Source organism: Oncorhynchus kisutch, unplaced genomic scaffold (genome assembly GCF_002021735.2).
Source record: "Oncorhynchus kisutch isolate 150728-3 unplaced genomic scaffold, Okis_V2 scaffold4002, whole genome shotgun sequence".
NCBI classification, from domain to species: domain Eukaryota; kingdom Metazoa; phylum Chordata; class Actinopteri; order Salmoniformes; family Salmonidae; genus Oncorhynchus; species Oncorhynchus kisutch.
Window position 1 is genome coordinate 161,225 of NW_022265947.1, and position 15,000 is coordinate 176,224.

At 47.9% G+C, this 15,000-nt stretch overlaps 1 protein-coding gene across 1 annotated transcript in view; it reads left to right on the plus strand.

Moving 5' to 3' along the window:
• LOC116373007 (glutamate receptor ionotropic, NMDA 2A-like) overlaps positions 1–15,000 on the plus strand; it is a gene marked incomplete at its 3' end in the record, with an annotated part of 191,890 nt that overhangs the window by 152,126 nt on the left and 24,764 nt on the right. The window contains 1 exon segment of the mRNA XM_031821629.1: positions 13,776–13,901. Coding sequence (XP_031677489.1) covers positions 13,776–13,901 — 126 coding nt within the window.

Consider the following 15,000-nt stretch of genomic DNA (forward strand, 5'->3'; position numbering starts at 1 on the left):
TCTGATCCAGGGATGGTCAACCACAGTCCTCTCTAATCCAGGCATGGTCAACCCCAGTCCTCTCTAATCCAGGGATGGTCACCCCTAGTCCTTTCTAATCCAGGGATGGTCAACCCCAGTCCTCTCTTATCCAGGGATGGTCAACCCCAGTCCTCTCTAATCCAGGGATGGTCAACCCCAGTCCTCTCTAATACAGGGATGATCAACCCCAGTCCTCTCTAATCCAGGGATGGTCAACCCCAGTCCTCTCTAATCCAGGGATGGTCAACCCCAGTCCTCTCTAATCCAGGGATGGTCAACCCCAGTCCTCTCTAATCCAGGGATGGTCAACCCCAGTCTTCTCTAATCCAGGGATGGTCAACCCCAGTCCTCTCTAATCCAGGGATGGTCAAACACCAGTCCTCTCTAATCCAGGGATGGTCAACCCCAGTCCTTTCTAATCCAGGGATGGTCACCCCAGTCCTCTCTAATCCAGGGATGGTCAACCCCAGTCCTCTCTAAGCCAGGGATGGTCAACCCCAGTCCTCTCTACTCCAGGGATGGTCAACCCCAGTCCTCTCTTATCCAGGGATGGTCAACCCCAGTCCTCTCTAATCCAGGGATGGTCAACCCCAGTCCTCTCTAATCCAGGGATGGTCAACCCCAGTCCTCTCTAATCCAGGGATGGTCAACCCCAGTCCTCTCTAATCCAGGGATGGTCAACCCCAGTCTTCTCTAATCCAGGGATGGTCATCCCCAGTCCTCTCTTATCCAGGGATGGTCAACCCCAGTCCTCTCTAATCCAGGGATGGTCAACCCCAGTCCTCTCTAATCCAGGGATGGTCACCCCAGTCCTCTCTAATCCAGGGATGGTCAACCCCAGTCCTCTCTAATCCAGGGATGGTCAACCCAGTCCTCTCTAATCCAGTGATGGTCAACCCCAGTCCTCTCTAATCCAGGGATGGTCAACCCCAGTCCTCTCTAATCCAGGGATGGTCAACCCCAGTCCTCTCTAATCCAGGGATGGTCAATTCCAGTCTTTGGGGGCCTGAATGGTGACACACTTTTTTCCCTCCAAGCCCCTGCTGACACACCTGACTCTAATAATCCCTGAGTCAGAATGCAGTTAGTTTAATCAGGTGTGTCAGCTCCATGTCTGAGGGGGAAGTGTGATGCCAATTAGGCCCCAGAGGACTGGAGATTCCCATGGCTGCTCCAACACACCCCTGTGTTAGAGAGGAAGGGTCCCACCTCTATCAGCTCTAGTCTTGTTCTGGAGAGAGGAGGAGGGGAGGAGAGGGGAGAGGAGGAGAGGAGGAGAAGAGGAGAGGGGGAGAGGAAGGTCCCACCTCTATCAGCTCTAGTCTTGTTCTGGTTGTCTGAGTAGCAAACAAGTCTTCTTTACTACAGCAGGTTCCCCTGACGATGATGTCATGTTTTGGATTAGAATCTGGGTCATTGTTTCACAATCTATTCATTATTTAAAAACAGCACTAAAAAAAAGACATGTCAAAACATCACTTCAACCAATGTTACCCACATGGTCATTTCTCCTCCTCTCTTTCTCTCTCCTCTCCTCCCTTTCTCACTCCTCCCTTTCTCTCTCCTCGCTTTCTCTCTCCTCCTCTCCCTGTCTCCTCCCTTTCTCTCTCCTCACTTCCTCTCCATGTCTCCTCTCTTCCTCTCCTCCTCTCTTTCTCTCTCCTCTCCTCCCTTTCTCTCTCCTCTCTTCCTCTCCCTGTCTCCTCTCTTCCTGTCCTCCTCTCCATGTCTCCTCTCCATGTCTCCTCTTCACTCTTCCTCTCCTACTCTCCCTTTCTCCTCCCTTTCTCTCTCCTCTCCTCCTCTCCCTGTCTCCTCTCTTCCTGTCCTCCTCTCCATGTCTCCTCTCCATGTCTCCTCTCCTCTTATCCTCTCCTCCTCTCCGTGTATCCTCTCCTCCTCTCCGTGTCTCCTCTCCTCTCTTCCTCTCCTCCTCTCCATGTCTCCTCTCCTCTACTCCTGTCCTCCTCTCCATGTCTCCTCTCCTCCTCTCCGTGTCTCCTCTCCTCTCTTCCTCTCCTCCTCTCCGTGTCTCCTCTCATCTACTCCTGTCCTCCTCTCCATGTCTCCTCTCCGTGTCTCCTCTCCATGTCTCCTCTCCTCCTCTCCGTGTCTCCTCTACCCTACTCCTGTCCTCCTCTCCATGTCTCCTCTACCCTACTCCTGTCCTCCTCTCCGTGTCTCCTCTCCTCTCTTCCTCTCCTCCTCTCCATGTCTCCTCTCCTCTACTCCTGTCCTCCTCTCCATGTCTCCTCTCCTCCTCTCCGTGTCTCCTCTCCTCTCTTCCTCTCCTCCTCTCCTCCTCTCCGTGTCTCCTCTCATCTACTCCTGTCCTCCTCTCCATGTCTCCTCTCCGTGTCTCCTCTCCATGTCTCCTCTCCTCCTCTCCATGTCTCCTCTCCGTGTCTCCTCTCCATGTCTCCTCTCCTCCTCTCCATGTCTCCTCTCCTCCTCTCCATGTCTCCTCTCCGTGTCTCCTCTCCATGTCTCCTCTCCTCCTCTCCATGTCTCCTCTCCTCCTCTCCGTGTCTCCTCTCCTCTCTTCCTCTCCTCCTCTCCGTGTCTCCTCTCCTCTACTCCTGTCCTCCTCTCCATGTCTCCTCTCCGTGTCTCCTCTCCATGTCTCCTCTCCTCCTCTCCATGTCTCCTCTCCGTGTCTCCTCTCCATGTCTCCTCTCCTCCTCTCCATGTCTCCTCTCCTCCTCTCCATGTCTCCTCTCCGTGTCTCCTCTCCATGTCTCCTCTCCTCCTCTCTCCATGTCTCCTCTCCTCCTCTCCATGTCTCCTCTCCGTTCTCCTCTCCATGTCTCCTCTCCTCCTCTCCATGTCTCCTCTCCTCCTCTCCATGTCTCCTCTCCGTGTCTCCTCTCCAGTGTCTCCTCCTCTCCTCCTCTCCATGTCTCCTCTCCTCCTCTCCATGTCTCCTCTCCTCCTCTCCATGTCTCCTCTCCTCCTCTCCATGTCTCCTCTCCGTGTCTCCTCTCCATGTCTCCTCTCCTCCTCTCCATGTCTCCATCTCCTCCTCTCCATGTCTCCTCTCCTCCTCTCCATGTCTCCTCTCCGTGTCTCCATGTCTCCTCTCCTCCTCTCCATGTCTCCTCTCCTCCTCTCCATGTCTCCTCTCCGTGTCTCCTCTCCATGTCTCCTCTCCGCCTCTCCATGTCTCCTCTCCTCCTCTCCATGTCTCCTCTCCTCCTCTCCATGTCTCCTCTCCTCCTCTCCATGTCTCCTCTCCTCCTCTCCATGTCTCCTCTCCTCCTCTCCATGTCTCCTCTCCTCCTCTCCATGTCTCCTCTCCTCCTCTCCATGTCTCCTCATCCGTGTCTCCTCTCCATGTCTCCTCTCCTCCTCTCCATGTCTCCTCTCCTCCTCTCCGTGTCTCCTCTCCTCTCTCTCTTCCTCTCCTCCTCTCCGTGTCTCCTCTCCTCTACTCCTGTCCTCCTCTCCATGTCTCCTCTCCGTGTCTCCTCTCCATGTCTCCTCTCCTCCTCTCCATGTCTCCTCTCCGTGTCTCCTCTCCATGTCTCCTCTCCTCCTCTCCATGTCTCCTCTCCTCCTCTCCATGTCTCCTCTCCGTGTCTCCTCTCCATGTCTCCTCTCCTCCTCTCCATGTCTCCTCTCCTCCTCTCCTCCGTGTCTCCTCTCCTCTCTTCCTCTCCTCCTCTCCGTGTCTCCTCTCATCTACTCCTGTCCTCCTCTCCATGTCTCCTCTCCGTGTCTCCTCTCCGTGTCTCCTCTCCATGTCTCCTCTCCTCCTCTCCGTGTCTCCTCTCCTCTACTCCTGTCTCCTCTCCATGTCTCCTCTCCTCTACTCCTGTCCTCCTCTCCATGTCTCCTCTCCTCCTCTCCGTGTCTCCTCTCCTCTCTTCCTCTCCTCCTCTCCGTGTCTCCTCTCGTCTACTCCTGTCCTCCTCTCCATGTCTCCTCTCCGTGTCTCCTCTCCATGTCTCCTCTCCTCCCTCTCCGTGTCTCCTCTCCTCTACTCCTGTCCTCCTCTCCATGTCTCCTCTCCGTGTCTCCTCTCCATGTCTCCTCTCCTCTTCTCCGTGTCTCCTTTCCTCCTCTCCGTGTCTCCTCTCCGTGTCTCCTCTCCGTGTCTCCTCTCCGTGTCTCCTCTCCTCTACTCCTGTCCTCCTCTCCATGTCTCCTCTCCTCCTCTCCGTGTCTCCTCTCCTCTCTTCCTCTCCTCCTCTCCGTGTCTCCTCTCCTCTACTCCTGTCCTCCTCTCCATGTCCCTCTCCGTGTCTCCTCTCCATGTCTCCTCTCCTCCTCTCCATGTCTCCTCTCCGTGTCTCCTCTCCATGTCTCCTCTCCTCCTCTCCATGTCTCCTCTCCTCCTCTCCATGTCTCCTCTCCGTGTCTCCTCTCCATGTCTCCTCTCCTCCTCTCCATGTCTCCTCTCCTCCTCTCCATGTCTCCTCTCCGTGTCTCCTCTCCATGTCTCCTCTCCTCCTCTCCATGTCTCCTCTCCTCCTCTCCATGTCTCCTCTCCTCCTCTCCATGTCTCCTCTCCGTGTCTCCTCTCCATGTCTCCTCTCCTCCTCTCCATGTCTCCTCTCCTCCTCTCCATGTCTCCTCTCCTCCTCTCCATGTCTCCTCTCCTCCTCTCCATGTCTCCTCTCCGTGTCTCCTCTCCATGTCTCCTCTCCTCCTCTCCATGTCTCCTCTCCTCCTCTCCATGTCTCCTCTCCTCCTCTCCATGTCTCCTCTCCGTGTCTCCTCTCCATGTCTCCTCTCCTCCTCTCCATGTCTCCTCTCCTCCTCTCCATGTCTCCTCTCCTCCTCTCCATGTCTCCTCTCCGTGTCTCCTCTCCATGTCTCCTCTCCTCCTCTCCATGTCTCCTCTCCGTGTCTCCTCTCCGTGTCTCCTCTTCTTTTATTTGATTTATTTCACCTTTATTTAACCAGGTAGAACACATAGAACACATAGAACACATAGAACACATAGAACACATAGAACACATTTTTCCCCCCATCTTTATTTAACCAGGGAGGCCAGTTGAGAACAAGTTCTCGTTTACAACTGGGACCTGGCCAAAAATAAAGCAAAGCAGTGTGACACAAACAACAACACAGAGTTACACATGGAATAAACAAACATACAGTCAATAATATAGTAGAAAAAATATATTTACAGTGTGTGAAAATAAAGTCATTTAAGAGAGGTAAGGCAATAAATAGGCCATGGTGGCGAAGTAATTACAATATACCAATTAAACACTGGAGTGATTGATGTGAAGAAGATGAATGATCAAGTAGAAATACTGAGGTGCAAAAGGAGCAAAATAAATAACAGTATGGGGATGAGGTAGATAGATTGGCTGTATACAGATGGGCTATGAACAGGTGAAGGGATCTGTGAGCTGCTGGAGAGAACTGGAAGGAAAGGCGACCAAAGGAGGAATTGGCTTTGGGGGTGACCAGTGAGATATACCTGCTGGAGCAGCTGGTTCTTAAAGCTAGTGAGGGAGATACAGTGGGGCAAAAAAGTATTTAGTCTGGAGCAAGATAAAGGAGCAAAGGAGCAAGATATATAAATAAATACAGTATGGGGATGAGGTAGTTGGATGGGCAATATTACAGATGGGCTATATACAGGTGCAGTGATCTGTGAGCTGCTCTGATAGCTGGTGCTTAAAGCTAGTGAGGGAGAAATTAGTCTCTAGCTTCAGTGATTTTTGCAGTTCGTTCCAGTCATTGGCAGAAGTGAACTGGAATGAAAAGCGGCCAAATGAGGAATTGGCTTTGAGGGTGACCAGTAAGATATATCTTCTGGAGCGCGTGCTACGGGTGGGTGCTGCTATGGTGACCAGTGAGCTGAGATAGGGCGTGGCTTTACCTAGCATAGACTTGTAGATGGTGGGTAGTATATGGGGCTTTGGTGACTAAATGGATGGCACTGTGATAGACTGCATCCAATTTGCTGAGTAGAGTGTTGGAGGCTATTTTGTAAATGACATCGCCGAAGTCGAGGATCGGTAGGATGGTCACTTTTATGAGGGTATGTTTGGTGGTGTGAGTGAAGGAGGCTTTGTTGCGAAATAGGAAGCCGATTCTAGATTTAATTTTGGGATTGGAGATGCTTAATGTGAGTCTGGAGGGAGAGTTTACAGTCTAACCAGACACCCACTTATTTGTAGTTGTCCACGTATTCTAAGTCAGAGCCGTCCAGAGTAGTGATGTTGGACAGGCGGGCAGGTGCAGGTAGCGATCGGTTGAAGAGCATGCATTTAGTTTTACTTGCATTTAAGAGCAATTGGAGGCCACGGAAGGAGAGTTTTATGGAATTGAAGCTCATCTGGAGTGTTGTTAACACAGTGTCCAAAGAAGGGCCAGAAGTATACAGAATGGTGTCGTCTGCGTAGAGGTGGATCAGGGACTCACCAGCAGCAAGAGCGACATCATTGATGTATACAGAGAAGAGAGTCGACCCGAAAATTTAACCCTGTGGCACCCCCATAGAGACTGCCAGAGGCCCGGACAACAGTCCCTCCGATTTGACACACTGAACTCTATCAGAGAAGTACCTGGTAAACCAGGCAAGGCAGTCATTAGAAAACCCAAGGTGATACGAATGTGGTGATTGACAGAGTCGAAAGCCTTGGCCAGGTCGATGAATACGGCTGCATAGTAATGTTATGGCGGTTATGAAACGTTTAGGACCTTGAAAGTGGCTGAGGTGCACCTATGACCAGCTCTGAAACCAGATTGTACAGTGGAGAAGGTACGGTGGGATTCCAAATGGTCGGTAATCTGTTTGTTAACTTGGCTTTCGAAGACCTTAGAGATGCAGGGTAGGATAGATATAGGTCTGTAGCAGTTTGGGTCTAGAGTGTCTCCCCCTTTGAAGAGGGGAATGACCGCGGCAGCTTTCCAATCTTTCTGAATCTCAGACGATACGAAAGAGAGGTTGAACAGGCTAGTAATAGGGGTTGCAATAATTTCGGCAGATCATTTTAGAAAGAGAGGGCCCAGATTGTCTAGCCCGGCTGATTTGTAGGGGTCCAGATTTTGCAGCTCTTTCAGAACATCAGCTGTCTGGATTTGGGTGAAGGAGAAATGAGGAAGGCTTGTGCGATTTGCTGTGGGGATTACCGGGCAGTTGACCAGGGTAGGAGTAGCCAGGTGGAAAGCATGGCCAGCCATAGAAAAATGCTTATTGAAATTCTCAATTATTGTGGATTTATCGGTGGTGACAGTGTTTCCTATCTTCAGTGCAGTGGGCAGCTGGGAGGAGGTGTTCTTATTCTCCATGGACTTTACAGTGTCCCAGAACCTTTTTTCAGTTTGTACTACAGGATGCACATTTCTGTTTGATAAAGCTAGCCTGTTTGATAAAGCTAGCCTCCTAACTGCCTGTGTATTTTGGTTCCTAACTTCCCTGAAAAGTTTGCAGAGCTATTCGATGCTAATTCAGAATTCCACAGGATGTTTTTGTGCTGGTCAAGGGCAGTCAGGTCTGGAGTGAACCAAGGACTATATCTGTTCCTAGTTCAATTTTTTCGAAGACCTTAGAGATGCAGGGTAGGAGATGCAGGGTAGGCATGCTATTTAAAATGGTGAGGAAAGCACTTTTAAAGAATAACCAGGCATCCTCTACTGACGGGATGAGATCAATATCCTTCCAGGATACCCCGGCCAGGTCGATTAGAAAGGCCTGCTCGCTGAAGTGTTTCAGGGAGCGTTTTACAGTGATGAGTGGAAGTCATTTGACCGCTGACCCATTACGGATGCAGGCAATGAGGCAGTGATCGCTGAGATCTTGGTTGAAAACAGCAGAGGTGTATTTAGAGGGCAAGTGGATTATGATGATATCTATGAGGGTGCCTGTGTTTACAGATTTGGGGTTATACCTGGTAGGTTTATTGATCACTTGTGTGAGATTGAGGGCATCTATCTTAGATTGTAGGACGGCCGGGGTGTTTTAAGTATATCCCAGTTTGGTAACCTAACAGAACAAACTCTGAAGATAGATGGGGGCAATCAATTCACACATGGAGTCCAGAGCACAGCTGGGGGCTGAGGGGGGTCTATAACAGGCGGCAATGGTGAGAGACTTGTTTCTGGAGAGGTGGATTTTTAAAAGTAGAAGCTTGAATTGTTTGTGTACAGTCCTGGATAGTAGACAGAACTCTCTGCAGTAGATTGCAACTCCGGCTTTTACGCCTACAGTTTGGCTAACTCTCTCTCTCTAGTTTGGCTAACTGTCTCTCTCTAGTTCGGCTAACTCTCCGTCTCTAGTTTGGCTAACTCTCTCTCTCTAGTTTGGCTAACTGTCTCTCTCTAGTTCGGCTAACTCTCCCTCTCTAGTTTGGCTAACTCTCTCTCTAGTTCGGCTAACTCTCCGTCTCTAGTTTGGCTAACTCTCCCTCTCTAGTTTGGCTAACTCTCCCTCTCTAGTTTGGCTAACTCTCTCTCTAGTTCGGCTAACTCTCCGTCTCTAGTTTGGCTAACTCTCCCTCTCTAGTTTGGCTAACTCTCCGTCTCTAGTTTGGCTAACTCTCCGTCTCTAGTTTGGCTAACTCTCCGTCTCTAGTTTGGCTAACTCTCCGTCTCTAGTTTGGCTAACTCTCCTTCTCTAGTTTGGCTAACTGTCTCTCTCTAGTTCGGCTAACTCTCTCTCTAGTTCGGCTAACTCTCCCTCTCTAGTTTGGCTAACTCTCTCTCTCTAGTTTGGCTAACTCTCCCTCTCTAGTTTGGCTAACTGTCTCTCTCTAGTTCGGCTAACTCTCTCTCTAGTTCGGCTAACTCTCCCTCTCTAGTTTGGCTAACTCTCTCTCTCTAGTTTGGCTAACTCTCCCTCTCTAGTTTGGCTAACTCTCCCTCTCTAGTTTGGCTAACTCTCTCTCTCTAGTTCGGCTAACTCTCTGTCTCTAGTTTGGCTAACTCTCCCTCTCTAGTTTGGCTAACTCTCTCTCTCTAGTTTGGCTAACTCTCCGTCTCTAGTTTGGCTAACTCTCCCTCTCTAGTTTGGCTAACTCTCTCTCTCTAGTTTGGCTAACTCTCCGTCTCTAGTTTGGCTAACTCTCCGTCGCTAGTTTGGCTAACTCTCCCTCTCTAGTTTGGCTAACTCTCTCTCTCTCTAGTTTGGCTAACTCTCTCTCTCTCTAGGTTGGCTAACTCTCCGTCTCTAGTTTGGCTAACTCTCCGTCTCTAGTTTGGCTAACTCTCCCTCTCTAGTTTGGCTAACTCTCTCTCTCTAGTTTGGCTAATTCTCCCTCTCTAGTTTGGCTAACCTTCCGTCTCTAGTTTGGCTAACTGTCCCTCTCTAGTTTGGCTAACTCACTCCGTCTGACTCTCTGCCACACCACACTCCTCCTCCTCTCCTCCTCCTCCTCTCTATCTTCTTTCCATCTCTCCTCTCCTCATCTCTTCTCCTCCTCATCTTCCTCCTCCTCCTCCTCATCTCTCACTCTCCCTCTTCTCTCTACTCCTCCCCCTCCTCTCCTCTCACTTTCGTCTCCTCCTCCCTTTTCCCTCTCATCTCCTCTCCTTCTCCCTCTTTTATCCTCCACCTCCTCCTCTCCTGCCCGTTGGCAGTGAGACTTTCCGCTCAGAGAAGATCCAAGGGAATAATGAGAAATAAGGAAATGTGCTAGAAACTCAAACTTACTGTGACTAACCTCTCTCTGTGTCTCTCTCTCCATTCTCTCTTTCTCTCTGTCCATTCTCATTCTCTCTCTGTCTATCTCTCTCCATTCTCTCTCTCTCTCCATTCTCTATCTCTCTCTCCATTCCCTCTCTCTGTCTCTCTCTCCATTCTCTCTCTGCATTCTCCCTTTCCATTCTCTCTCTCTCTCTCGTCTCTCTCTCTCTCTCTCTCTCTCTCTCTCTCTCTGTCTATCTCTCTCTCTTGTCTCTCTCTCTCTTTCTCTCTCGTTTCTCTCTCGTCTCTCTCTCTCTCCATCTCTCTTTCTCTCTCGTCTACTCTCCTCGTCTCTCTCTCTCTCCTCTCGTCTCTCTCTTTCTCTCTCGTCTCTCTCTCTCATCTCTCTCTCTCTCAATTCAATTCAATTTGGTTTATTGGCATGACGTAACAAAGTCCATAATGCCAAAGCTTATTTTGGATATTTACAATATAAACATGAGAATCAAAATTGTCAACGGGAACAACAATAACAACAATAACAACAAGAACAACAGTAACAACAACAACAACAATAACAACAACAACAACAGTAACAACAATAACAACAATAACAACAATAGCAACAATAACAACAGTAACAACAATAACAACAATAACAACAGTAACAACAGTAACAACAGTAACAACAGTAACAACAATAACAACAATAACAACAGTAACAACAATAACAACAGTAACAACAATAACAACAATAACAACAGTAACAACAATAACAACAATAACAACAGTAACAACAAGAACAACAGTAACAACAATAACAACAGTAACAACAATAACAACAGTAACAACAATAACAACAGTAACAACAATAACAACAATAACAACAATAACAACAGTAACAACAGTAACAACAATAACAACAGTAACAACAATAACAATAGTAACAACAATAACAACAATAACAACAATAACAACAACAATACCAACAGTAACAACAATAACAACAATAACAACAGTAACAACAATAACAACAGTAACAACAATAACAACAGTAACAACAATAACAATAAGCATACAGTAGAGTACATGTGCAGGTACTGCCAACCCACAGCTCTCTGCATCCTCCCCCAACAGGACGGGTAGCCTATCCTATCCTCATCGGCTGTGCTCACTGAGCCTGTACTTTGTCAAGGTTTTTCTAAGGTTTTGATCAGTAACCCTGGTCAAATAGTTATCCACGGTGTACTGTCGATTTAGGGCCAGAAGGCACTGCATTTTGCTTTGTGTTTGTGTTTCCCAATAAGTAATGTAGTTTTGTTTTGACTGTGTTGTAATTTGTTTTATTCTGATTGATTGGATGTTCTGGTCCTGAGGCTTCAGTGTGTTAGTAGAACAGGTTTGTGAACTCAGCCCCAGGACCAGCTGGATGAGGGGACTCTTTTCTTTGCTCAGCTCTTGGATTGCAGGGCTTGGTAATGATAGGAGAGGGGGTCACTGTATTTTAGATGTTTCCAAAACTTAATTGCTCTTTTTAGAGTTTTTATTATTGGTGGATATTGACCTAATTCTGCCCTGCTTGTTTGTAATGTTCCTCTGGACATGTAGGAGAATCTTACAGAACTCTGCATGCAAGGTTTCAATAGGGTGTTTGTCCCATTTGATGAAATCTTGTTTTACACCTTGCTGCCATAAAGTGCAATTGGTGCAATTACATATTCAATTAGCTTTAGCCACATTTTAGGTATTTCAATTTGAATTATTTTTTTTAATGGCGTAGAATGGCCTGCATGCTTTCTCTCTCAGTTCATCACTGCCTCATTAAGGTGTCCAGTTGAGATTATTTTTAAACCTCAGTAATTGTAGTGTGTATAGTACTCTATATATTTAAACCTCAGTAATTGTAGGGTGTACAGTACTCTATATATTTAAACCTCAGTAATTGTAGTGTGTACAGTACTCTATATATTTAAACCTCAGTAATTGTAATGTATGCAGTAATCTATATATTTAAACCTCAGTAATTGTAGTGTGTACAGTACTCTATATATTTAAACCTCAGTAATTGTAGTGTGTACAGTACTCTATATATTTAAACCTCAGTAATTGTAATGTATGCAGTACTCTATATATTTAAACCTCAGTAATTGTAGTGTGTACAGTACTCTATATATTTAAACCTCAGTAATTGTAGTGTGTATAGTACTCTATATATTTAAACCTCAGTAATTGTAGGGTGTACAGTACTCTATATATTTAAACCTCAGTAATTGTAGTGTGTATAGTACTCTATATATTTAAACCTCAGTAATTGTAGGGTGTACAGTACTCTATATATTTAAACCTCAGTAATTGTAGTGTGTACAGTACTCTATATATTTAAACCTCAGTAATTGTAATGTATGCAGTAATCTATATATTTAAACCTCAGTAATTGTAGTGTGTACAGTACTCTATATATTTAAACCTCAGTAATTGTAGTGTGTACAGTACTCTATATATTTAAACCTCAGTAATTGTAATGTATGCAGTACTCTATATATTTAAACCTCAGTAATTGTAGTGTGTACAGTACTCTATATATTTTGTACCAATTGAGAACTTTGGTCTTATTCCCTGAGATCTGGATCTTCTCTGGAAAATCATTATTTTAGTCTTTTTGGGGTTTACTGCCAGGGCCCAGGTCTGGCAGTACTGCTCTAGCTGGTCCAGGCTCTGCTGTAGGCCATGTGCTGTGGGTGTTTACTGCCAGTGCCCAGGTCTGGCAGTACTGCTCTAGCAGGTCCAGGCTCTGCTGTAGGCCATGTGCTGTGGGTGTTTACTGCCAGGGCCCAGGTCTGGCAGTACTGCTCTAGCAGGTCCAGGCTCTGCTGTAGGCCATGTGCTGTGGGTGTTTACTGCCAGGGCCCAGGTCTGCCAGTACTGCTGTAGCAGGTCCAGGCTCTGCTGTAGGCCATGTGCTGTGGGTGTTTACTGCCAGGGCCCAGGTCTGACAGTACTGCTCTAGCAGGTCCAGGCTCTGCTGTAGGCCATGTGCTGTGGGTGACAGCAGGTATAGGGCAGCTAGCAGGTCCAGGCTCTGCTGTAGGCCATGTGCTGTGGGTGAAAGCAGGTATAGGGCATCTAGCAGGTCCAGGGTCTGCTGTAGGCCATGTGGCTGTGGGTGACAGCAGGCATAGGTCATCTGTGAAGAGTAGGCATTTAACTTCAAGCGTGTAGTTTGGTTTTTATTTTCTCTCCTCTCTCTCTCTCTCCATTCAATTCAAGGGGTTTTATTGGCATGGAAACATGTTACATTGCCATTCTCTCTCTCACTCTCCATTCTTCTCCATTCTCTCTCACTCTCTCTCTCTCTCTCTCTCTCTCTCCTCTCTCGCTCTCTCTCTCTCTCTCGCTCTCTCGTCTCCAGTCTCGGCCATCTCTCTCTCCTTCTCTCTCTGCATTCTCTCTCTCACCAAGTCTCTCTCTCTACCATTCTCTCTCTCACTATGTCTCTCTCTCCTCTCTCCTATACACTCTGCCTCTCCCCTCATTCTCTCTCTTCCTCATTCCTCTCGTCTCTCTCTCTCTCTCTCTCTCTCGCTCTCTCCACTCTCTCCGTCTCACTCTCTTTCGCTCCCTGGTCTCATCTCCTTCTTTCCTCCCAGTCTCTCTAGATATCTTTCTGTCTGTCTCCTCCTCCTTCTCCATCTCTCTCTCTGTCTGCTTAGTATGGTGTTATAGAGAGTAATGCTAAGTAATGTATCTACAAATGTGTGACAATGTTGTGACGTTTTAAAAGGGCTTGGTGGCTGCTGATGGGCAATGCTTTATACACCAAATAAAGTACTGGTCAAATAAAGTGGTTATGAAACTCTCCCTTCCTTCCCCCTCTCTCCCCCTCTCTCTCTCCCTTCCTTCCCCCTCTCTCCCCCTCTCTCTCTCCCCCTTCCCTCTCTCTCTCTCTCTCTCTCTCTCTGTGTCTCTCTCCCTTCCTTCCCTCTCTCTCCCTTCCTCCCCTCTCTCCCTCCCTCTCTCTCCTCTCTCTCTCTCTCTCTCTCTCTCTCTCTCTCTCTCCTCTCTCTCTCTCTCTGTGGCTCTCCTCTCCCTTCCTTCCCTCTCTCTCACCCTCTCTCCCTTCCCTCCCCTTACTCTCCTTCCTCCCCTCTCTCCTCCCTCTCTCTCTCAGAGCCCTTCAGTGCGTCTGTCTGGGTGATGATGTTTGTGATGTTACTCCTGGTCACGGCCGTCTCTGTCTTCCTGTTTGAGTTTGTCAGTCCACTGGGATTCAACCGCAACTTGGCCCAGGGCAAAGGTACACACACCCACAGACACACACAGACACACACACAAACACACAGATAGACAGACACACACACACACACACACACACTCTGTCCCAGAACCCCACTGTTTATATCAACATACTACTATAAATCAAGTCTAAATTAATTTGAATCATCAATGAATACAACAGTTGTAGATGTTATTGTGATGTAATAATGACAATAAACNCTCTCTCTCTCTCTCTCTCTCTCTGTGTCTCTCTCCCTTCCTTCCCTCTATCTCCCTTCCTTCCCTCTCTCTCTCTCTCTCTCTCTCTCTCTGTGTCTCTCTCCCTTCCTTCCCTCTCTCTCCCTTCCTCCCCTCTCTCCCCCTCTCTCTCTCCCTTCCTTCCCCCTCTCTCCCCCTCTCTCTCTCCCCCTTCCCTCTCTCTCTCTCTCTCTGTGTCTCTCTCCCTTCCTTCCCTCTCTCTCCCTTCCTCCCCTCTCTCCCTCCCTCTCTCTCCCTTCTCTCTCTCTCTCTCTCTCTCTCTCTGTGGCTCTCTCTCCCTTTCCTTCCCTCTCTCTCACCCTCTCTCTCCCTTCCTCCCCTTACTCTCCCTTCCTCCCCTCTCTCCTCCCCTCTCTCTCTCAGAGCCCTTCAGTGCGTCTGTCTGGGTGATGATGTTTGTGATGTTACTCCTGGTCACGGCCGTCTCTGTCTTCCTGTTTGAGTTTGTCAGTCCACTGGGATTCAACCGCAACTTGGCCCAGGGCAAAGGTACACACACACACACACACACCACACACACACACACACACACACACACACACACACACACACACACACACACACAACACACACACACACACACACACACACACCACACACACACACACACACACACACACACACACACACACAGATAGACAGTCTAAATTAATTTGAATCATCAATGAATACAACAGTTGTAGATGTTATTGTGATGTAATAATGACAATAAACCACAAGCCCTTTCCCAACAATGCAGAGTTTAAAAGTAAGAACATTTGCAAAATAAAATTAGAAAATACTAATCAGGTAGTAATGAGGCCTTATACAGGAGTACCAGGTAGTAATGAGGCCTTATACAGGAGTACCAGGTAGTAATG